The sequence below is a fragment of the Anomaloglossus baeobatrachus genome (assembly GCF_048569485.1).
Source record: "Anomaloglossus baeobatrachus isolate aAnoBae1 chromosome 5 unlocalized genomic scaffold, aAnoBae1.hap1 SUPER_5_unloc_18, whole genome shotgun sequence".
In the NCBI taxonomy this organism is placed as follows: domain Eukaryota; kingdom Metazoa; phylum Chordata; class Amphibia; order Anura; family Aromobatidae; genus Anomaloglossus; species Anomaloglossus baeobatrachus.
Genome location: NW_027441793.1, coordinates 766,038 through 791,081, shown reverse-complemented (window position 1 = coordinate 791,081; position 25,044 = coordinate 766,038). Strand labels below are relative to the sequence as shown.

The following is a 25,044-nucleotide window of genomic DNA, read 5'->3' as shown; positions in this document are numbered from 1 at the left end:
ATGTAAAAGCAAATAGCCAGACCCAATCAGTATATACTCACATCTCTGTTTCTTCACAAGTTGCTGATGACCTGTCTGACGTATCAATAAAGGTGAACCATGGTCTAATAGAGCGCTAAGGAGGCCACAAAATCGTTTAGTAAGTTTTGTTTTATCAAAGCCACAACGCGTTTCGATATACACAATATCTTCGTCAGGTGGATATAAAAAACGAAGCGTGGAGAGTATCATTTAAAGGGGCAGGTGTAACATCATTGGCCAGTGATAAGGATAACTGTGGAAAAAAAAGGCGCAAAATAGGGTCTTACCCGGTATGACACGTGGGGGCAAGTGTGGGTTAGTACACTCACCTGAAGGGGTTGTGCAAGTCACAACCCCTATGAAGGCACGTAGTAACTGTGGAAGGCAGCAGTCCCGCAGTATAGATGTAGTATTATACTATTAAGTCTTTCTTTGTACTTTGTCCTGATGATGAGGACGGATATGTCCTCGAAACGCGTAGACCTGTGAAAAAATAAAGAAAGAAAGAATTTACTGACAAGCATCTGGATTCTTTGTGGTCTGGCGCGGATTTTGAAACCTGCTTTCTGCTCTACCTTTTTGGAATACATCATTGGCCAGTGACATTCCAAACCGTTAACCCTTGGTGTGTCACACTGAAGACTCTAACATTTGTGTTATGGAAACAGTTTAAAAGTTTTATATAATGAGAACAAGATTAAAAGAAAAACCGTCAATATTGGTATTAATATAATCATAAAATTATACTCATATTAAAATTATATATATATATACACCTTCTTATCTTAAAATTTTTAATTTTTTTTTTTTTTTAGTATACAGAAACATAAGAACAAAAGATTAATAAAAATTCAAAGTGGAAGAGATATATAAAAGGATAAAATTAAAACCGGTATATATGGAGTAAGGGTATATTCAGAGAAAAATCAATATATGTGAAATAGTATATGCAGAGGAAAAAATGAAATTCATTTATTTTGATAATACCTAATGGTGAATTCGAGTGATCACCACACATTAAAACCGAATAGACTGGTCAGCACAATAGGTGCTGTGATTCCCTTGGAAAAAATAAGGAAAAAATCTTTCAATGTTTAACCACATTTTCAATTGTCAAATTAAGGCCCTCAGGGTTTTTTCCTCTGAATATACTCCTATTTCACATATACTGATTATTCTCTGAATATACCCTTACTCCATATATACCGGTTTTAATTTTATCCTTTTATATATCTCTTCCACTGTGAATTTTTATTAATTTTTTGTTCTTATGTTTCTGTATGCTAAAAAAAAAAAAAAATTAAAAATTTTAAGATAAGAAGGTATGTATATATATATATATATATATATAATTTTAATATGAGTATAATTTTATGATTATATTAATGCCAATATTGATGTTTTTTCTTTTAATCTTGTTCTCATTATATATAACTTTTAAACTATTTCCATAACACAAATGTTAGAGTTTTCAGTGTAACACACCAAGGGTTAACGGTTTGGAATGTCGCTGGCCAATGATATTACACCTGCCCCTTTAAATGATACTCTCCACACTTCGATTTTTATATCCACATGACGAAGATATTGTGTATATCGAAACGCGTTGTGGCTTTGATAAAACAAATAAAACTTACTAAATGATTTTGTGGCCTCCTTAGCGCTCTATTAGACCATGGTTCACCTTTATTGATACCTATTTCCCTCTTTGGGGGTCCATGGCAAGAGCTGCTTGAACGGAGGCTTCATCAAAACCAGGACCTTTTGGACGCCTATTCCCTCCACTAACCCGCGGCTGGATCAGGCTTACAGGAATCTGTCTCCCTGGAAGGATCGCAAGGATTTCACGGATAATCCTCCTGACAGCGGAATAATACACTCCTGTCTAACACCGTGGTTGTGCGAGGGCTGCACAACCACTCCAGGTGAGCAGTTTTAATTACCGGTATCACCGTTACTCCTGTCCTGAGACTCTTCACATGCGCTCCCTGTTTTTACTTTTTATTCAGACCCCTGTCTGACAGGGACGTAGCGGCCGTGTGGTCTGCTACAGAACAGCTCAACCACAGAGAGGAACCGGCTGGTTCTCTGCAGGCTGGGCCCTAACCCTGCGGGCCCGGTCACAATGGCGACCTCTGCGATTGCGGTAATTACTCCCCTGTCTTTAATTGTATTTTGTGTATTAAAATCTAGTTACTGGATCAGACCTGAATATATCGATAACAACATCTATGAGGAGGTTAAATTCTTCTAATTGCTGAAACGAGCAGAAATCATTATTGGACAATAGGCGGCTGAGTCTCGTAACCTGATGAAATCCATTTCTCACCCATCTAGATGTAGGGATTCAGGAAGGGTCGGATTGTTCCCCACAGATGTATAAAAAGTGCGGCCTTTATCTCCTCAGGGTTTTATTTTACATCACAATTGCACACAATTTCTATCACACAATGATTTTTTCTTTACACTTTTGTAACGACCGTTGCAGGTTCAAGTCTCCAAAGGAAAAGGAGGCAGAAGAAATATCTCAGAAGGTATAAATATATGGAATACAAATATAAGATACAAAGGTTAGCGTGTAAGACAATGTCTGTATGAAGAAGAGACGTGGACAGGCAAACATCAGAGTAATAATGTCTACCATGGGACAAAGCTATATAGACCCATCATAGTATGCACATATATACACCCACAATAAATGAAGGAAAGGTAGAAGCATAGTGCAATATATACAGGAGTAATAGGATGCAAGTTATGGAGACATATATGTGTATAAGTATCCACTAAGTATTAGGGGCCCTTTGCACACTACGACATCGCAGGTGCGATATCGGTGGGGTCAAGTCGAGAAGTGACGCACATCCGGCGTCGCTCTCGACATCATAGTGTGTAAATCATTTTAACTACGATTACCGGGCGCAAAAACGTCGTTATCGTATGATCGGTGTAGTGTCGGTCATTTTCGTTATTTTGGCTGCAGCGACGGTACGATGTTGTTCCTCGTTGCTGCGGCAGCACACATCGCTGTGTATGAAGTCGCAGGAGCGAGGAACATCTCCTACCTGCGTCCTGTCTGCAATGCGGAAGGAAAGAGGTGGGCGGGATTTTTACGTTCCGCTCATCTCCACCCCTCCGCTTCTATTGGCCGCCTGCCATGTGACGTCGCTTTGACGCCACACGACCCGCCCCCTTAGGAAGGAGGCGGGTCGCCGGCCAGAGCGACGTCGCAGGGCAGGTAAGTGCATGTGAAGCTGCCGTAGCGATAATATTCGCTACGGCAGCAATCACAAGATATCGCAGCTGCGACGGGGGCGGGGACTATTGCGCTCGGCATAGCAGCATCGGCTTGCGATGTCGTAGTGTGCAAAGGGCTCCTAAAAGTATGTATAGAGTATCCAGGAGGAATAGAGAGGAACATACAATATACTTATGTAAAGAGTACATAGAAGAAGATATAACCATACATTGTACCAAAGAACATGGACAGATCCAGTTCTTATTTTCTAAAAAAATATTTGCCGGTATGCATCTCTGGGTGGGAGGGGGGGTGCTGTCATGCGCCACCGGCCGGTGCCAGTGGAGAGAGTGGACGATCATGTGAGCACAAGTGAGAGATTTGTTTACTTCTGGCCACATTTGGGTTTGATGTGTCCAGCCTCAGTCAATTCATTTTCATTGAGCATGGCTGTTCAGCACGTGACCACATGTATGTAAATCGCATACTTGCAGCTTCGTAACCTCCCACTCTCACTGCCGGCACCAGAGAATTCTGACAGCATGCAGTGTGCGCACTGTGTGAACTCAGAAGGCTGCAGTCACAGAGTGATACATGGAGTGACTGCAGACTCATCACAAATTTGAACACCTTTAATGCTCCTAACAACATAAATAAAAACATAGTAACCCTTAACTTGTCAGACAGCACAAGACTTTATTAAAAAGATTGTCCACTACTTTAACATTAATGACCTTTCCTTAGGATAGGTCACCAATGTCTGACTGGTCAGGGTCCGGCACCTCTCAACCCCGCCAATTCCCTACTCTAGGTGTCGGTGGTGGCAGGTGGCCAGAAGTGCTCAGTTCTGCTCTGTCTTCTGATAGTGGCAGCAGTCTCCTATTAAAATCAATGAGGCGGATGTGCAGTACCCGGCCGCGGACACCATCAGAGGACAGAGCAGATCCAGAAATAAGCATTTCCGGCCACCTGCACCATAATCAGCTGATCAGTGGGGGTCCCATTGCGCTCACATAAGAAGCAAAGTGCAAGTGGGACCAAGGCCTAATGATAAGGCATTGTCAGTATCACAAATAAATATTTACATTCAGGTACCTTATAGATGATGTTATCTCTAGTCATTTCTTTCTATTCTTCATCTTGTCATGACGCCATGATTACTTTTCACATTCACATCTCGTCTCTGCAGATTTCCATCTTCTCCGGTCTTCTGCAGCACATCCCGACATGATGCCCCTAAAAGTAGCAGAATGATTATAATACTTAAAAATATCTGCCCTATGCTGTGCCCCAGAATAAATAATGGTCCCTCACAGTATTCTCTGCACAAAATATGACCCACACTGTCCTTCTTATGGTACATGCCCTCCATATTCCCTCTTTCCAAACTGAGCCTACTGTTTACAGTGTCCTTTACACTGTGTCCCCTTATACTGCCCAGTCTTTATACTGTGCCTTCATCACAATCTCCCCTCCTTGCTATAACCTCACACTGTCCTCCCATTCTGCCCCCTCTCCATACCACCCCCTCCATTACCCAGTCTTTATTCTGTGCCCCTCACATTCTACTCATCCCTTACTGTCTCCTCATTACCTCTTGTGTGTCCATATACGTTTCCACCTCACTCCCCATCCTGCCCATTTGCTCCTCATACCATGTCACTCTTTATTCTGTGTCTTCAAAAATTCTTTAAAGTTCGCTCCACATCCTCTCTGTCCCCATGCATCACCCCTCATCCTCTCTGTCCCCATGCATCACCCCTCATCCTCTCTGTCCCCATGCATCACCTCTCATCCTCTCTGTCCCCATGCATCACTCCTCATCCTCTCTGTCCCCATGCATCACCCCTCATCCTCTCTGTCCCCATGCATCACCCCTCATCCTCTCTGTCCCCATGCATGAACCCTCATCCTCTCTCTCCCCATACTGTGTCCAAAGATGCTTCCCCCTCCCCATCCTCTCTTTCCACCATACTCTGTCCACAGATAGTTCCCTCCCCCACCCCCCATACTGTGTATATAGATATTGCTCCCTTCCCACCCTCTGTCCCCCCAAAGTGTGTCCACAGATAGTTCCCATTCCCCACCCTCTGTCCCCCCATAGTGTGTCCACAGATGGTTTCCATTCCCCACCCTCTGTCCCCGAATAGTGTGTCCACAGATAGTTCCCTCCCCCACCCTCTCTCCCCCATACTGTTTCATAAATACTCCCCTCTCACCCCATAATGTTCCTCCTCCATGTCTTCAGCTCCTCAGTGGATCACTTATTAGCGTTTCTCTGCCACCTCCGCACTGCAGCGCTGGCTTCTGGGTCAGCAGTGTGATCAGCTGACCTGATCACATGAAAGCCGTCTCTCTGACCTGGAAGTCAGTGCCGGCGTCACCGCTCCAATTGTCCTCGCGTCTGCCAGATACAAGGACAATTGAGCAGTGGGAGCCGTGCACTGAAGATTCTATGAGTGCGGCTGACAGCGTGACAGCTGCGCTCAGAGAATAGCGGCTCCCACCCAGGCAGACTTCCACACCGCCGCATCAGGTAGCCCGACAGCGCCCCGCCAGCTCCCCCCTAGATACGCCTCTGGCTTGTGCCTCCACTCCACACATGGCTAATTTGTATAGTTTACAAATTAGCCATGTGGACAGAGCCAGAGGTGCTCTTCAAATTTTCCGGTACACCGTACCGCCACGTACCGCAGCAAAAAAAGCACTGGACAGATCACTGCACTATATGGGGTCATAGTAATAATCCCTATAATGCAGAGTAGAAAGACAATTTCCAGCATAATCCGTACGGTAATAAATCCAAAAGTTTATTCCAGGGATTAAAATTTATGCAGGATCCATTTTAAAGCCGACATGTTTCAGGCAAGGTGCGTCCTTACTCATAGCAGACCAGAAAATGGAAGGAATTCATTTATACAGTGTGTCCACCCATATCCTGTCCACCACCATTAACTTAATAATGGCGGCAGCTATAGGCATAGAAGTGGTGTCTAGGTATAGTAAAGTATCCATGTGCTACGCAATGAAACCACCTTTAGCGCCACCTGGTGGAAAACAACGTAGTTAGCATTTTTATTTCGAAAACGGAACGAGATAGAGAGAAAAAGTGGATTAGAAAGTTGTAGGTCATCAATTTAATACGAATCGACACCTTGCTTACAGAAATGCTATGATTAGAACGTGTAAAACTCACAAGGCTACGGACGTGAAGCGATACCTCATGGAGACCTTCCTACAAGTCATTGGGTATGGTGGCTGCGTGGAGTAGTCTCCACGCTCACTTGACCTGACCCCATTGGACTTCTTTCTGTGAAGTCATATCAACCAGCAGGTGTATGCGACCCCGTCACCAACATTGCAGGACCTACGACGACGTATCACAGATGCTTGTGCAAACGTGTCACCTACCATATTGCACAACATGCAGCAAAATACAGTATGCTGTCCAGAGTTCAGATGTGTATTGCAGCTGACGGGGGCCAATTTGAGCATCAAAGTTAAATGAGCGCCATGTGCGTGACCAGCATTCAATATTTTGGGGGGGGGGTCATGGGTTTCATATCATAGCATTTCTGTATGCAAGGTGTCGAATCGTATTGAATTGATGATGCCCTACAACTTTGTAATTCACTTTTTTTCTCTATCTCGTTCCGTTTTCAAGATAAAAATCCTAACTCCGTTGTTTTCCACCAGGTGGCGCTATAGGTGGTTTTCATTGCATAGCGCATGGCTACTTTACTATACCTAGACGCCACTTTTATGCCTATAGCTGCCACCGTTCTCAAGTTAATGGCGGTGGACAGGATATGGGTGGACACACTGTATACAAATATATTAAGTGTCAAAAAAGCACATACGGCGGTCAGAAAAAAGTGAATAGCGCCCCCCATCATCAGAAAATCTCTGGGATTTCAGCTGCCGGGGGTAGCTGAGACCCTGGAATTCATGATTCAGGCCAGTTTTTCCGGTCCCCGGTCACATGATCACCGGTACACACCGTGTAACCGTGATGACGTGACAGCAAATGGCGGTGCTGGTAAAAAATGATTTAACTCCCACCTGGCATGATCACACATCTCAGATGGGAGATAGATCTCCTACCCCGGTCCCCCGGTGTCGCCAAAGTGCCCCCCCAACCCCAATCCCCTCTCGATAATCCAAGATGGCGGCACGCATACTAGCACGCTTGCCGCATTCACCCTCTTCCTCTGATTTCTGTCGCATGTGCCATTACACATGTGACAGAAAACTCCTCCCCGGGTCCAGCTATGTCACCCCTATAACCCCCTCGGTGTTCCGTGGAGTTCCCGGTACCTGGCACAGCATTGATCCCCCCCTCCTTCTCAATGGACACTGGCCGCATGCGCAGAGAGCGGCTGTCACCTCAGCTTCCTGCTTTCAGAAATGCTGTGCTGGCTGCATGCGCACTACTGCTGTGGACCAGGGGAGAGTGGATGCAGTATCTTTGCACCCACACTCCTTACATGGAGGGTCTGCCCTTCCAGAAAATGGGAGATACGTTCCCTGAGTGTACCCCCCCATTCTGGAAGGTCCAGAGTTGTCGTGGAACCCCCTTATTGGATTACTGCGGACCGGATTTTTTTTTCCTTTACAATAAATTGGTGAAAGAGGGAATGTTTTGGGGAGTATTTTTTTCAATTAATTTTTTTTTTCGTCTTTTTTTATTATTATTACTGACAGTTCGATGTCGGGTAGATGCCGTGATGTCACTAACTGCTGGTGTTGATGCCAGTTGACATTACATAGCTGGTATCATTTATTACCCTGTTTGCCACCGCACCAGGGCCACGGGGTGAGCCGGGACGAAGCACCAGGATTGGCACATTTAATGGATCTTCTGGGGTGGCTGCGGCCTGCTATTTTTAGGCTAGGAAAGGCCAATAACTTTGGACTTTCCCACCTTGAGAATACTGGACCACAGCTGTCTGCTTTACCTTGGCTAGTGATTCAATTTGGGGGGACCCCATGTTTTTTTTTATTAGTTGTTTATAAATAATTATAAAAAAAAGAGCCTGGGACAACACTAAGGTGGTATTATACTCCACAAAAACTTAATACATTCTTCCCCAAGGTCTCAGATCATTGTTGTGGGGGACTGTGGAGGTAGGGGCTCACTACTGCATATATTATGGGATTGTCCAAAGATACACCCAATATGGACATCGATGTTTAATCTTTTGTCCTCAGTTATGGGAAAGGAGATTCACCCCTCACCGGCATTAGCGTTATTGCTGTTAAATACTCAAGCGAACCTACCTAAAAATAGAGCATTAATAGCACATTTTGTCACAGCGACCAAACTAGCTATAACGAGACACTGGAAGAGCTCAACATTACCAACATTAGAAACATTAGATGACATAAAAGCAGACATAAATTCTACTTGCTCTTTTGAAAAAATGTTTGCATACACAAACAACTCGATCCACTCATATCTTCAGATTTGGGGTCTCTGGCTTGATAATCTGCTGAATCTGATATTGATTTAGAAGTCTGCAGGGCATAGGTTTTCGTAGGTCACAGGAATGCTGCTCTTCTTTTTCTCTTTTCTTTCTATTTTCCTTTCTTTACTTGTCTTCTACTCCTATTGTTTAGTTGGTTCATGTTATTGAAAAATTGTTTACATGATCAGCCATGTAATGGCGAGATGGGAATATTACTTTTGCTTTATGGTTGTGAACTTAAAACTTTCTTGAATAAAAATTGCATTGTTTAAAACAAAATCTCCTGCCCACTGTGCTTATTTTCTCCCCAGCATAAACTGACATCCGGTGCTGCAGAATGTCATTACTGTACCCCAGGGGCCCTGCAAATGCGACATGGTACCCGCAATCTATTTCAGCTTTTCCAAAATTCACATGGTGCTCCTTCCATTCCAAGCCCACCCGTTTGTCCAAACAGAGGTTTTTGGCCACATATGGGGTATCCCTGTGCTCATAAGAAATTGTATAACAAACTGTGGTGTCCACTTTTTGGTGTTTCCTCTTGAAAAAGTCAAAAATTTGGTGCTAAAGCAACATTTTTGTGAAAAAAATGAAAATTTTCAATATGACGACCTAAGGTTATCAAATTCTATGAAGTACCTGTGGTTTCAAATTGCGCACTATATACCACTGGATACAATTCCTGAGGGGTCTAGTTTCCAGAATGGGGTCACTTGTGGGGGAGCTCCACTGTTTAGGCACTTCAGGAGCTTTCCAAATGCGACATGGTGTTTGATAATGATTCCAGACAATTTTGCAGTCAAATGGCACGCCTTCCCTTCTGAGCCCTGCCATGCACTTAAACAGTTGATTTACAGCACATATGAGATATCGGGAAACTCAGGAGGGGTCTAATTGCTAAACTGGGGTCACTTGTGGGGGGGGGGGTTCTGCTGTCTAGGTACCTTACGGGTCCTACAAATTAAACATGGTACCCGCAATCTTTTTTAGCCAAATTTGCTTTCCAAAATTTAAATATTGCTCCTTCTGTGTCACACCCTCCCATTTGTCCAAACAGAGGTTTCTGACTACATGTGGGGTATCACCGCGCTCATACGAAAGTGGGTAACAAAATGTGAGAAATTTGGTGCTAAATAACATTTTTGGGGAAAAAAATAAACATTTTCAATATAATGGCCTAATGTTACCAAATTCTGTGAAGTACCTGTGGGTTCAAAATGCTCACTATACCCCTAGAAAAAAATCCTTGAGGGGTCTAGTTTCCAAAATGAGGTCACTTATGGGGGGGTTTCTGCTGTTTAGGTTCCTTAGGAGATCTGCAAATGGAACATGGTACCCACAATCTATTTCAGCCAAATTTGTGTTCTAAAATTCAAATATTGCTCCTTCTGTTCCGGCTCCTCCCAATTTTCCAAACACAGGTTTCTAACCACATGTGAGGTATCACCACATTCAGGAGAAACTCAGGAACACATTTTGGGGTCCATTTTGTTGTATTATTTTTTCTAAAAGGGAATACATTGGGACTAGAGCAACATTTTTAGGTAAAATATATATTTTTTTCATTCCACATTCCTTTAGTTCCTGTGAGGCACCTGAAGGGTTAATAAGCTTCTTGGATGTAGTTGTGAGCACTTTGAGGGGTGCGGTTTTTAGAATGGTGTCACTTTTGCATATTTTCTGTCACCTAGACCTCTCAATGTCACTTTAAATGTGATGTGGTCCCTAAAAAAGACTAAATTACTTACCTGTAATGGGATTTTCCAGAGTCCACGACAGCACCCACGAGAGAGAGGGATCCGCCCCCTTCAGGACAGGAAACCTACAGATAAAAAGGGGCGGTCCCCCTCCCCCATCAGTTGGTTGCAGAGAACGTGAGAGGAACCGCCATGGATTAGTAAACAATTAAAGAAAACACCAAGAACACCGAAGGGTGAAAAAAAAAAGAAGGGTAGGGGTGTAAAGGGTGCTGTCGTGGACTCTGGAAAATCCCATTACCGGTAAGTAATTTAGTCTTTTCCTTTCGCCGCGACAGCACCCATGAGAGACTTAGAGAGAATATACACCTAGGGAGGGACAACCGTTTCAAGAACCGATCTACCGAACACAAGGTCAGAGGAAGAAGAGAGGTCCAGCCAGTAATGTTTGTAAAAGGTACAAGGTAGAAGGAGAGGACCAGGTCGCAGCCTTACAAATACTGTCAATGGAGACATCCGCCATGGCAGCCCAAGAGGAGGCCATCGCTCTAGTAGAGTGAGCCTGTACAGGGGAAGGCAGAGGTTCTTGCTTCACCGTATATGCCATGGAAATAGCATCCCTCATCCATCGGGCTAAAGTATGCTTCGTCACCTGCGACCTCGCCTGGAACCCTGAAAGGCAATAAACAAAGCCCTATCCTGTCTCCAAGGGGTTGTCATAGCGATATAGGTGAGAACGGTTTCCCTGACGTCTAGGGTGTGAAAACGTCTTTCTTCCGGTGTGGCAGGGGCAGGAAAGAAGGAAGGGAGGATGATCTCTTGACTGCAGTGAAACTGGGACGCCACCTTAGGTAAATAAGCCGGGTCTGTCTTGAGAACGATCCGATCCAATAATATTCTAAGGAAGGGAGGATCTACGGACAGGGCCTGAAGGTCGCTAACACGCCGGGCAGAAGTAAGGGCGACTAAGAGGCAGGTCTTTAGGGATAGGAATTTATCGGACGCTGAGGAGAGGGGCTCGAAGGGTGCAAGGTTCAGGGCATCCAGAACCAGAGTAAGATCCCAGGGAGATGTGCTGGTTATATGGACCGGCTGGTTGCGGTCACACGCTTTAATGAAACGTATGACCCACCGATTACCTGCAATATTGGAATTGTAGAGGGCGCCCAGGGCAGAAACATGAACCTTGAGGGTACTGACCGAGAGACCCATATCTCGTCTAGACTGGAGAAACTCCAGAATAGAGGAGATCGGGACAACATGCAGGCGAGGAACCAGGAAAGGAGGCAAGGAAGAGTTTTCATATCCGACCATACTGTTGGGTGGTGACCGGTTTTCTACTCTGCAGCAGGGTATCGATAAGACGGCTGGAAAAAACGTGGGATGCTAGTAACGCCCTTTCAAATTCCACGTCGTCAAGTGGAGTCCCTCGACGCGGGGATGAAGGAAAGGACACTGCGACAGGAGGTCTGGCCGGGATGGGAGAACCCAGGGGTCTGTGACGACATGTGACTCAGGAAGGAGAACCAGGGACGTCTTGGCCAGAAGGGAGTTATAAGGATTATCCGAGCCCGTTCCTCCCTGATCTTCCGGAGGACCGCAGGCAGGAGAATCAGCGGAGGAAAGGCATAGGCTAGACTGTACTGCCAAGGGACTTGAAGGGCATCGAGGACCGTCGGCCGATCTGTCCTGTTCAGGAACCCAAATTGTTTCAACTGCCTGTTGTCTCTGGTAGCAAATAAGTCTATAACCGGTAGGCACCAGCACTGGACTATCTGAGTGAAAACCTCCGGATGTAAAACCCATTCCCCTTGACGGAGAGTGTGACGGCTGAGAAAGTCTGACTTCACGTTGTCCACCCCCTGGATGTGCACGGCAGAGAGGGACAAAAGATGTGTTTCGGCGAGTTCCAGGACTTGAACCACCGTCTTCATGAGGGAACATGACCGCGTCCCCCCCCTGGTGGTTGATGTAGGCGACCACCGTCCGATTGTCCGTACAGAGCCGTACATAGGTGCCCCTGAGGAGGGGAAGGAAGGACATCAGTGCTCGACTGACCGCCATGAGTTCTTTCAGGTTGTAGGAGGCTTTCGTCTCCTGACCGGACCAGAGATCTTGGGCCATAGAGTCCCCCAGGTGAGCCCCCCACCCCCAGGGGCTGGCATCGGTCATGATGAGACTGGTGGGGTGAACATGCCACTCCTTCCCACAGGTCAGGTTCGTATTCGACAGCCACCAGTTGAGGGAAGCACGGGTGGCGTTTGTCAAGGTCAGAGGACAATCGAGCGACCCGTGATGGGACCTCACAGCCGCCAGGACCTCCCACTGTAGTTGTATGGTGTGAAGCTGGGCCCACTGTACAGTGGGGATACAGGAAGTCAGTGACCCTAGCAGAGACATGGCGGTCCGGAGAGAAAGTGAGCTGTGACTTTGCGCGTGACGTATGACCCTCTGAATCTTCGCCACTTTGTCTGGCAGAAGAAAACAACGCTGTCGTTGGGAATCCAGGAGCATGCCTAGGAAAGACTGAAAGGTGGAAGGCGTGAATCTAGACTTCTGCAGATACAATAGCCACCCGAGACGTCCCAGGGTCGATACAGCATGACTGAGGTGGAGTGAACATTGCGCTGCCGTGCTACCCACAACCAGGAGGTCATCTAAATATGGGACGATGAAGGTCTGGTGTTCGCGAAGGTGAGCCGTGACCTCAGCTATGACCTTGGTGAAAATCTGCGGGGCAAGGGAAATGCCGAAGGGCATGGCCGTGAATTGAAAATGGTGAACGGAGTTGTGAATCACAAGTGCCACCCGAAGGTATTGCTGATAATGTCGGTGGACTGGGATGTAGTAATACGCATCTTTCAGATCGAGGACCGCCATGTAACAATCGGGAAAGAGCAGTTTCATAGTGGACAGGAGGGATTCCATTTTGAACGGCCGGTATTTCAGGAAGAAGTTTATTTTCTTCACATTAATAATGGTCCTGAAGGACCCATCCGGTTTGGGGACCAAGAAAAGGGGGGGAGTAGAACCCTTGGCCTCTCTGATGTAACGGAACTGGTGTCAGGACCTGCTTATCCATGAGAGTGAGAACTTCTGACACCAATGCGTGATGTTGTGCCGCCGATCTACTGGTGGGTGTAACACAAAAAATTGGAGGAGGGAGGGACGTGAATTCCAGTCGGAGACCCTGCGAGAGTAGGTCCAGAATAAAAGAGCTGGAAGTGATGGACTGTCATACGTCCCCGAAAAAACGGAGTCTGCCTCCAACTGAAAAAACCTCATCACTGTTTGGGGTATTTCCGACGGAAGGAAGGGTTGACAAACAGGGCTCCCTTGGACCCCGAAGTGGGATTGTCAGACCTGTGCCTGTGGTCTGGCCTGGTGGGCTGGAAGCGGCGTTTGCGAAACGGGTGCCTAGATGGAGGAGGAAACGCGTTAGGGGACCCTTTTTTACTATCTCCAGCCTTGGTGAGGATGTCATCCAGCTGGGGCCCAAACAGGAACTCACCCTGACAGGGAAGTGCACACAGCCTGGATTTTGAGGAAGAGTCCCCCTTCCATGATTTTAGCCAGAGGGCTCTCCGGGCCGCATTAGAGGAGCCTGCTGACCGGGCCGCCAGACGGACAGAATCGGCTGACGCGTCCACCAGGTAATTAGCCGCATCCTTGAGCAGAGGAAGAGATGAAATGATTTTATCCCGATAGGTACCGGACTTAAGCTGTTTCTCCATGTGGTCTAGCCAGACTGAAAGGGACCTGGCTGTGCATGTGGCAGAAATGGCCGGTTTCAGTGCCCCTGCAGAGGCTTCCCAGGTTTTCCACAGGAAGGCATCTGATTTGCGGTCCAGAGGATCTCTCAGGAATTCCGTATCCTAGGGGAGTGCAGACTTCTTTGAAGATTTCGCCACGGCTACATCCACCTTCGGTACTTTGCACCATTGTGAGAGGTCCTCGTCATCAAAGGGATATCGCCATTTTGAAGAAGATGGAAGGAACCCACGGTGATCTTGCTTCTGCCATTCCTTACGCACAAGGGATTTAAGGGCCTCATTCACAGGGAAGGATTTCCGCTTCTTCTGAGTGAGACCAGCGAACAGGGTATGATCCGCAGACTTGGGGGTTTTCTCTTCTGCTATTCCCATGGTCAAGCGAACGGCTTTTACAAAGCCATCCATTCCGTCCAAGGAAAAGCATGCTTTCCCCGCCTCGTCAGAAGAAGACGACGAAGAAGAAGCTGAAGACGAGTCACTGTGGCTACAGTCCAACTCAGACAGGGGAGAATAAGGCTGTCGACGAGCTTTCTTGTGCTTCTTAGAGCCCTGAAGGGACTTAAGAGAGGCCTGAGTCTCCGAGCGGAACAGTTCCCGTAGATCTGGAGGGGGGTAGTTGAAGCCGTAGCTTCCCCTCAAATAGCCTGGATGCAGGGCCCACAAAGGCGCTGTTTGTAATCTTTTGAGAGGGGACAGGCGCACAGGCACACAGGGGGCACTCTTTATTATTCAATTTAGCAGCGCATTTCCTAGGGGCCTAGAACAGAACCGGAAGGGAACATCAGTATGGGGGGACATTCACGTAGTTCACTCACCCATACCAGGAAAAGACGGATACCGGCTTTGGAGGTGGAGACGAGGGCTTCGTCAGGCGACCCTTAGAGGATGCAGAGTCGGTGCGGTCCTCCTTCCTCTTGCGACCTGCAGAACCTCTGGAGTCGCTGGAGTCCTTGTGTCCAGTATCCCTGGACAGAGAAGGGTCCTGGGATGGAGAGGTGAGAGGGCTTCCCATTATGGAGAGGGCCGGAGCACGCTCCTGCAGGCTCCGCTCTCCGTTTTGTAGTGTCCATTCTCCAGTCACCTCCTCCTCCTCCCCTCCCCAGAAGGGCTCCTGTGCACTTCTGGGTACCACAGCGGGGACAAGCTCTGACGCGGCAGGCCCCGGACACGCCCCCTCCTGCGCGCACACGCCATGCGACCCAGAAGTCGCAGGCACATGGCACAGAGAGGGCCTCCGGCCCCACCGCGCACAGCGGCTTCTGCCAGAGCCCGCGTTCTCAGTCAGGAGGGAGGGGTCCACGGGCTTCTCCAGGGCACCTCCCCCGGTCCGTTACCCCCAGAAGTGTTCCTCTGCACTTCCGGGTCACTGCAGTGCAGAGCGTGCACTGACGCGGCAGGCCCCAGACATGCCCCCCCCCCCCCTGCGCCCACACACCATGCAACCCGGAAGAAGCAGGCACATGACACAGGGAGAGCCTCCGGCCCCACTGCGTACAGCATACTCACCAGCGCTTTCCTGCAGGCGTTATTTCCCTGGCGGCAAGCCGGACCGAGGGAAAGAGGACCAGTTGCACCAGGAGGATGGAGTCCACGAGGGGAGCTCCACCGACCGCGCTTCAGGACAGGAAACCAACTGATGGGGGAGGGAGACCACCCCTTTTTATATGTAGGTTTCCTGTCCTGAAGGGGGCGGATCCCTCTCTCTCGTGGGTGCTGTCGTGGCGAAAGGAAAAAATGGTTTTGTAAATTTTGTTGAAAAAATGGGAAATTGCTGATGAACTTTGAACCCTTTTAACTTCCTAACCCCAAAAAATTTTGTTTCAAACAATGCGCTGAAGTAAAGTAACATGTGGAAAATGTAAACTATTAACTATTATTCGAGATATTTATTAACTATTTTGTGTGACATAACTCTCTGGTTTAAGGGCATAAAAATTAAAAGTTTGAAAATTGCTAAATTTTCATCAAATTTTCGATTTTTTCACAAATAAACACAAAATATATCATCCCAAATTTATAATTGTCTTGAACTACAATATGTCACAAAAAACAGTCTCAGAATCACCAGGATCTGCTGAAGCATTCCAGAGTTATAACCTGTGAAAGTAACACTGGTCGAAATTGCAAAAAAATGGCCTGGGGATTAAGTACAAAATTGGCTTCGTCCTTAAGGGGTTAATGCAATATCTACATGGGTGTATAGAGGCCAATTTCCAACAACCACTACTCCAGTGTTCTAATGGTACATTGTGTTTGCTAACTGAGTTAGAAAGCCAATTGATGTTTAGAAATCCCTTGAAAACCCTTGTGCAAGTATGTTAGCACAGCTGAAAACAGTTTTGCTGATTAGAGAAGCTATAAAACTGACCTTTCTTTGAGCTAGTTGAGAATCTGTGTTTCAATAATTTTTATTGTTTGCTAGGCAAAGTAAAGTATGGAACAACAGTTGTGAGAATTTCTAAATAAGAATTTGTTAATCCATATAGTATAACATTTGAACTAAGCATGAAGATTAACAATACCTTGGAGGGGGAGGAAATATAGGGTGAAAAAATTAAGGAAAAGGTTTTTTATTTGGGGAACAAGGGAACAGGGAAGGAGAAGTTGGAAGGAGAAAGGATAAGGAAGAATAATCACCTACTAATTACAGTGCATAGGTTTCTCAAATAAGTATCTAATTAATATTGGTGATTTAACCTTATTATAAATAACAGGAAATAACTGTAAACTAATCTAGGTATAATATTGAAAGAAAAGAGAGAAAGAAATAGAACAAAAAAAAGAGAGAAGAAGAAAATAAAAAAAAGAACACCAGGGGAGGGGGGGATGTATGTATGTAAGGGGTGGGAGGGAGGTATGTCTGGAGAGGAGGTAGAGCTGGTACATAATCAATATTTTCTAGGGATTATTGCTTTTATAAAGAGATTCCAGCTATTCCACCTTCTATGGTATGAAGGGAACAAGTTATTGATTATCGCATGCCGTTTTTCATAATCATGATGGATAGATACCAGATGAATGACATCAGAGATGTTGGGAACATGTTCTGTTCTCCATTTGGACAAAATTAATTGCTTAGTTGTTAATAAGATGTGAATCACAACTGAGATATGAGAGGAGTTTATATCTTGTAGGTCTAGTGATAACAAAGCCATCTGAGGTTAGAGTTTTATTTTAGAGTGTGTGATCTGATTTATTAGTTTTGAAGCTTCTTCCCAGAGAGCTTTAACCTTCGGGCATTCCCATAGGATATGGAGTAGGGTGCCTTTTTTATTACAATTCCGCCAACACAAAGCTGATTGTCCAGCATTTATTCTGTTTAGTTTAGAGGGAGTAAAGTACCATTTTGCTACTACTTTATAATAGGATTCATGCAAGACAGCAGAGGAGGTTGAGGAGTATGTAATTTTTAGGCTTGACTGACAGTTTTCTACTGAGAAACTCTTTTGGAGGTCTTTTCCCCACGACAACATATAGCTTTGGGTAACTGGTTCCATATCATCATTTATGGCATCATAAATGTTTTTAGTTTTCCAGATGGTGTTCTTGTCGGGATTGCAGATAAGAAGGCATACGGTCTCAGGGATAGAGATATTGTTGGCTAAAATTTTGTGAAGGGAAGTTCTTAGGGAAATGAGTAGAGTAAATTCCGAGTCATTAATTTTATGTCTTATCTTTAAATCTAAGAAAGGGATGTAATTGTGGCCAGTATGTATATCACCTATACATCTGAGTTCTAAGTCATGCCAATTGGAGGAAATGTTTTCTTTAGAAATATGTGCGAGTAATTTTAGTGGATAATTTTTAATTTGTTGGAATGTCGGGGTTTTTGTTTTTCTTCTGCACAAATTTTTTCATGCAAATATGGTAGAAGCCAATGTGGAGGACTTAGGTAGGGGTAGTTTAGGATTGAGAATATAAAGTAAAATGAGTGATTTGAGGGAAGAATAATTGTTTGCTGCAAGTTCAAGATCTACCCAAGGTAAATAATGGTTGTTCTGTAGCCAATTAAGGCTCTGTTTAATGATAGTAGTCTTGTAATAGCATTCTAAATTCGGCAGACTATACCCTCCACTCGTTTTTTGCTTCATTAGGATGGATTTGGAGACTCTAGGCCTCTTGTGATCCCAGACAAAGCCATTTAGAATGTTTTGGAGTTTGTTTAGATATAGCGGGGGTATAGTGAGCGGAATAGCTCTAAAAAATAGAGAATCTTAGGTAGAATGATCATTTTAAAGGATAGTAATCTGCCAAGCCATGTAATATCCTTTTTGAACAGGGAGGCTGTTTCTTTACTTGTAGTTTCTAGGAGGTTTTCCATATTTCACTAAAGCATGTAGGTTGTTTGTTATTTGAATTCCCAGATATATTATTGAATTCTCTGCCCAGGAAAAAGATGACAATTTTTTTATGGTTTGGATGGTTGAGTGATCAACGAAAAATGGGAGAATTTTTGATTTATCTATGTTTAGTTTGTAATAGGAAACAATGGAGAATTCATGGAGTATAGATTGAGCGTTTTGGATGGAGTTTACAGGATCAGACAATGAGAGAATTTCATCATCCGCAAAAAGGCGTATCTAAGGCCCGTTTCACACGTCAGTGAAAAACAGTGACGTTTTTCACTGGCGTGTAAAACACGCACATGTCCCTGTGTGTGCCGTGAATCACGGCACACGTGGGTTGTCTAAGTGCAATCCGGGCTCCGTTGTCCGTGGCCCGTGATTGCACTTAGAAAACAACTCACCTGCTGTACGCGCTCCCGCTGTCCATGGTGCTGATCGCTCCCGCGGTGCAGCATCCGGCCGGCGGTGACCCCTGCAGCAGCTGCTTCCGGGTCGGCTGTGTCGCGCATAATGAATATGCGCGACAATAATGAGCCGGCTTAGAAGCAGCAGGGAGAACGGGCTGCAGAGGACATCGCTGGATGCCGGGTGAGTTAAAATGTTTTTTATTTTAAAAGCATGTTTTTTTCTGGCACGTGTTTCACGGACCACACCACTGCATGGTCCGTGGGACATCAGTGATGCCAGAAAAAAATGGACATGTCTCCGTGCGGCAATCACGCACACGCGGGTACGCCGCACGGAGACACGTGCAGTGAAACATCACTGACGTGTGAAAGGGGCCTTATGGTGATAATTCTTTAAGTTTTTATGCCCTGAATGTCCGAATCTTCTCTGATTAAAACCGCCATGGATTCGATGGCCAATAGAAAAAGAAGCGGTGACAAGGGGCAACCCTGCGTTGTACCATTTGTAATTCCAAATGGTTGTGATAAGTGATTATTTGCGAATACCTTGGCTGAGAGCCATGATGGATTTTATAATTTGGTTTATGAAGCCGAATCTAGATAAGGTGGATTCAAGGCATTGCCAGCTTACCCTATCAAAGGCCTTTTCCGCATCGAGTGCAAACAGTAAAAAGGGGTTTTTCTTAGTATTAATATGTGAGATGAGGTTTAACACTCTCCTGACACCATCTGAGGTTTGACGTCCTTCGATGAAGCCCATCTCATCAAAATTGATAAGTTTAGGAAGGATTGCTTTAAGCCTAGTGGCAATTGCTTTAGCATAAATTTTTATGTTAGTATTTATGAGTGATATAGGTCTATAGTTCTTGACCAGATCAGTATCTCCTTTTGGTTTAGGGATCACTATGATAACCGCTTCAAGCATCTCTTTCGGGAAGGAACCCATCAGAGATGCGTTATTGAAGACCTCAACCAGATGAGGTGTCAAGATTGCGGAAAAGGCCTTATAATATTCACCACTGAAGCCATCTGGGCCTGGGGCTTTTCCATTTTTTAGACCAGAAATTATTTTTAATATCTCTGGTTCTAAAAAGGGTACGCTTAGTGTTTCCAATTGGGAATGGGACAATTGCGGGAGGTTGACTTTGTTTAAAAATCCTTTAATTATGGCTTCAGTGGGTTGAGGGGTCAGAGGATCATTTGTCAAAGTATAAATTTTTGTGTAAAACTCGGCAAATGAGTCAACTATGTCTCTCGGGTGAATGGCTAGGGAACCATCCGTCTTATTTATTTGGTGAATACGTTTTTAGATTCTCATTTATTTGATTCTTTTGGCCATGAGGGAGGTAGGTTTATTAATTAGGGAGTAGAAATTAGCATTCATGCTGTTGGTGAATTGTTCATACTCTTTAAGAATGTGGGCTTTTAAATCTAATCTAAGTCATAGGATTTCCTTATGGAGTTCAGGGGATGGAGTTGGTAATTGTTGTATTATTTCTTTTCCTCTAACGTCTGATTGTATCTTTTCAAGTTTTTTCTTTTGTAGTTTTTTATGGGTCGCTGCTAGCTGGATTAAGTTACCTCTTAAAACGGCTTTATGCGCGTTCCAAAGAATAAACGGTGAGATATCTTCGGTGATATTTTCCTTAAAATAGATTTCAATTGTCTTTTGGATTTGTTTATTATATTTAGGGGAGTTGATTAAATAGGAATTATTTTTCCATAGGGGTCTGCTCTGAGTTGGGAAGCCTAATGCCAATTCGCAGAGGATAGGGGAATGGTCTGAAAATGTTCGTTGGTTTATTTCGATCTTTTTAAATTTAGATATCGATAGTGAATTGGTTAGTGGCAGATCGATATGTTAATAGGTGTAGTAGATGTCTGAATAGTAAGAATATTCCTGTGAGGAGTTATTTACAAGTAAAATATATCTTTGTACCGTGTTAGCCAGTAGAGATAAAAAAATTGTTTAAAAGAACAGAGAGTCACTGTTCTTTTAAACAATTTTTTTAGGAGTTATTTAGACATCTAAATAAGTCAAAATATTCCTGATTAAGCAGCCATTGTTTCAGGGTATGTCTATAAGTTCTAATAGGAGCCTTCATGTCCAGGAATTTGTCAGGAATCAAATTGAAATCCCCCAGGATAATCAGGTCTCCACGTTGATTTTCATGGATATCACAACATACCATGTTTAGAAATCTAATCTGGCCACAATTGGGTGCATGCAGATTAACAATTGTACAAGGACAATAGTTTATAAGGCATGATATGATGATATAGCGTCCTTTATTGTCCTTTGTTTCTGATACTGGTTCAAAAGAAATCGAGTTTCTAAACATAATAATCACACCAGCCTTTTTCCTTTCATTGAGAGAGCTACAAATATGGGGAAAGTTTTTATGTTCAAATTTGGGATGATTTTTACTAGCCAATTTGGTTTCCTGTAGGCAAACAACATCTGCATTGAAGTTTCTTACCTCTCTCCAGAGTTGGAACCTCCTTCCAGGTGAGTTCAGACCTCTCACATTGTATGATAAAAATTTGATGGACATAGTGGTTGATTGATAAAAAAAAAAAGGGTCACGGGCGAATATTTAAAAGTTTAGGAGAAGAAGGAAATTTTTGAAGGCAAAAAAGTAAAGGGAGAGACTGGAGGTTAGGATGGGGGAAAAGACGAAGAAACAGAGAAAAGAGAGGGAGAAAAAAAACCCTACTAAAGTAATTTCCTTATTATTAATTCTAACTAATTCCTAATTAATTAACCAACAAACTAACTAATAAAGTAACTATGATATTATAGGTTAAACTTTAAAGCAATGTGTACCAGTGAATAAAAGTTATTAAGCACTATATTACTAGTATTCTAATGTATAGCAGAAAAAATAAAGAGATAATCTGAAACCAAATTAAACAAATATAAATGCTATACCGAAAGAAAACGGTTAGCTCTCCCGGAGGAATTATAGTCCCAGATTACCAACTTGGGAAACAATGTATTCCTCCTCTTGGGGTAAAAGTTTGTGAATAGACACGGAAAGTTCCAGACGCGTATCTAGCTGAAGATTTTGAAGAGTACAGCAGAAGTCAATTGTTGGTCAAACTCTCATCCTGAATAAGTAATGTAAGACAATGAAAAAGTTTTAAAGTCTGTAAGTAATTTATCCTGAAACGAAAAAAAACCTTTTAGTTGGTATTTATAATCCAATGGAGACATAGTTGTGCCATTATCTTGGGTGAAGTCTGATGACATAAATTTACGTTTTAGTTTTTGAGTCCCGGCCCAGATCAAGATTTTTATTTAATAAAGAAACATATCTTAAGCCATCCTTCGGAGTTGCCAGGGGAATCAATTTATCATTGTTCCATACCAATAATTTGGTGGGGAAGCCCCAACGGTAATTGATCCCCCAGTCTTGTAGTTGTTTTCTCGTTTGTGAAAAAGCCTTCCTTGCAGAAACAGTGTCTTTAGAAAGGTCTATGAAGATCTTGATGTTTTTTTATGGGTCCGGTAATGTTCTATTATTTCTCATGAATTTCAAGAGGAGTTCTTTGGTGCGATAGAAGTGGAACTTTAGAATGGTATCTCTCGGTAAATCTGTTGTGAGGTTTCTGGGATTCGGTAGTCGATGTGTCCGATCTATGGTAATGTCAAGATCTGTAAGAGAAGGCAATGCCTTTGTGAGAATATTTTTGACAGATTTTTCCAAGTCTCTAGCAGGTATGGATTCTGGGATGCCTCTTAGCTTCATATTGTTCCTGCGATTTCTGTCCTCAAGATCCGCTAATTTTCTCTTTAAAGCAGTTAGTTGGTCTTGTTGATCATTATGTTCTCTAACAAGGGTGGTGGTTGTTTCTTCAATTTTAATAATCTTCCTCTCATTGGTCTCCATTTTTTTGTTCAAGGAGTCAAAAGTTTCCTGGATTTTTATCGTTTGCTTTTCAAAGGCCTCATTAATATTAAGATTTATGCTTTTCACGAGGTTATTTAAAAACAATTCCATATCAAATTTGTTGGAGCTTTGCCAATTTTCCTTAACCATGAGAACCTTCGGATCGATGGATGGCATATCAGCAACAGTATGATCAAATCTAGGTCTATGTCTGTCAGGACTTGAGAGATCTGAATCCTCACTGACTCCGTCAATAGGACTTGAAGGGGTGGATTGAAACATATCTCTGTTATCCTGTTTGTTTAGACTTTTACGTTTATTGGTGCCTTGACTTGTGTCCGTATCAGAAAATTCCGACAGGCCATCTTGTCCGTAGTTAAATGGGTTTAAAATTGTAGGTTTGATATATGATGTTTCCTTATTGTCGGTAAGGTATGAATTTGTCATGGAAGCCTGACAGCTTTGGTGGTGAGAGTCTAAGCATTCTTTTGCAGGTATTTCGCTTGTATTGTGCTTAGCGAAAGCGACATCTTTTGCCAAAACAGCTTTGTCAGTTTTGAGGGTTAGTTTGTTGGTTTCAGTTTTCCCCACTTTATTTCCTTGTAATTTGTCTTTATTTTGATTTGTTCGGCTGGATGAGTTGGAGGTTGATGTATTATAGTTCTTCAGTCTGGCGCCTTTCTCCATGTTGTGGGTATATATGATTTATAACAGGGTACTGACTACTTAAGCTAGCAATGTGCTCCGTGTGTGTTTATAACAACGTCGCCAACTCAGTGGTGGCTTGCAGCGCCTCTTCTTAATAACCGGGTGTGCTGTTTAGTAGTTAATAAAGTAGCAAACAGGCTAGGAAGACCCGGGGTTCTTAGGACAGGATTTCTAGGAGGTTCAGTGACGTGTCCAATATATTTTTAGACAGGCACAGTGCACTTAAAAGTCTTTGTTATACGTGTAAGGCTCTGTGCCCATGTGTGCGCATTGCATGCAGTTATGCTGCATTCTGCACCGCAGCGTAACTGCATGCGTCCTTCGTCCCCAGTACAATCTTATGAAGATTGTGCATAATCCATGTGCACATTACGTTTTAGAACACAGCGATTAGCATGCTACAAAATTGCTGGGTTCTAAAAAGCAACATGCCACTTCTTTCGTGCGCTTTGGATGCAGCCCCCGCTCTGTGTATGGGAGAGGCTACATCCAGAGCGCATGAAATCGGCTTTTCATTACGCAGTGTTTCTGCAGCGATTTGAAGCGCACATGTGCTGTTCAAATCACTGCAGAAATTTCTGCAGGGACAACGCAACGTGGGCACATAGCCTTAATGGGAACCAGTGAGTCTTGTTGGTTACTAAGACAACAGTAATTGAGTGCTCCTTTTCCTTATCTCTCTTAGGAGAGGAGACAATGGTTAACTGTTAAAACATAAATGAGTTTGGTGAACACTCTCTTTGTTCAGTAGATTAGTAGGGTGAGCAGTGTGCTTGGCTGCTTTTATCCCACAGCTGGTTATCAGTTTCCCTGAAGTTTAGATAAGATGCATGCAGCTAGATGTCCGCAGAGCAGAAGCTCCTGCCTACTGCCGTTAATGGCGTACTTGATAAAAGTATATCGCTAACTGAAAGGCCCCTTTACACACTGAGACTTTCTAGCGATCCCACCAGCGATCCCAACCTGGCCGAGATCGCTACAAAGTCTCTGGTGAGCTGTCAAACAGGCAGACCTGGCCAACGACGCAACAGCGATCCGAACCTGCAGAACGACCTAGCTAGTCATTGGGGACGTTGTAAAGCAGCTTTTTGAAAGGGAAGTCGCTAACGAAGTCGCTGTAAAGTCCCCTTTACACACTGAGACATTCTAGCGATCATGCTGCACAGCGGGAAAAAAAGGACCAAAGAATGGTCCTGAACGATTTGTAGCGATCAGCAACTTCACAGCAGGGGCCAGGTCGCTGATGTGTTTCGCACACTGCAATGTCGCTGGGGAGGTCGCTATTGCGTCACAAAACCGGTGACGTTACAGAGATGTCTTTTGCGATGTTGCAGTGTGTAAAGCCACCTTAAGGCCCAGTCACACACAACGACTTACCAGCGATCCCGAAAACGATGCGACCTGATAGGGATCGCAGGTAAGTCGCTGGGAGGTCGCAGGTGAGATGTCACACAGTCAGATCTTACCAACGATGCAGGAACAATACAGGTCGCAGT

The 25,044-nt window shown here is 44.3% G+C and overlaps 1 protein-coding gene across 1 annotated transcript in view; it reads left to right on the top strand.

The window, feature by feature from the left end:
• Positions 1 to 25,044, top strand: part of LOC142258921 (uncharacterized) — a 113,322-nt gene that overhangs the window by 61,825 nt on the left and 26,453 nt on the right. Inside the window, 1 exon segment of the mRNA XM_075331477.1 lies at positions 22,013 to 22,022. Coding sequence (XP_075187592.1) covers positions 22,013 to 22,022 — 10 coding nt within the window.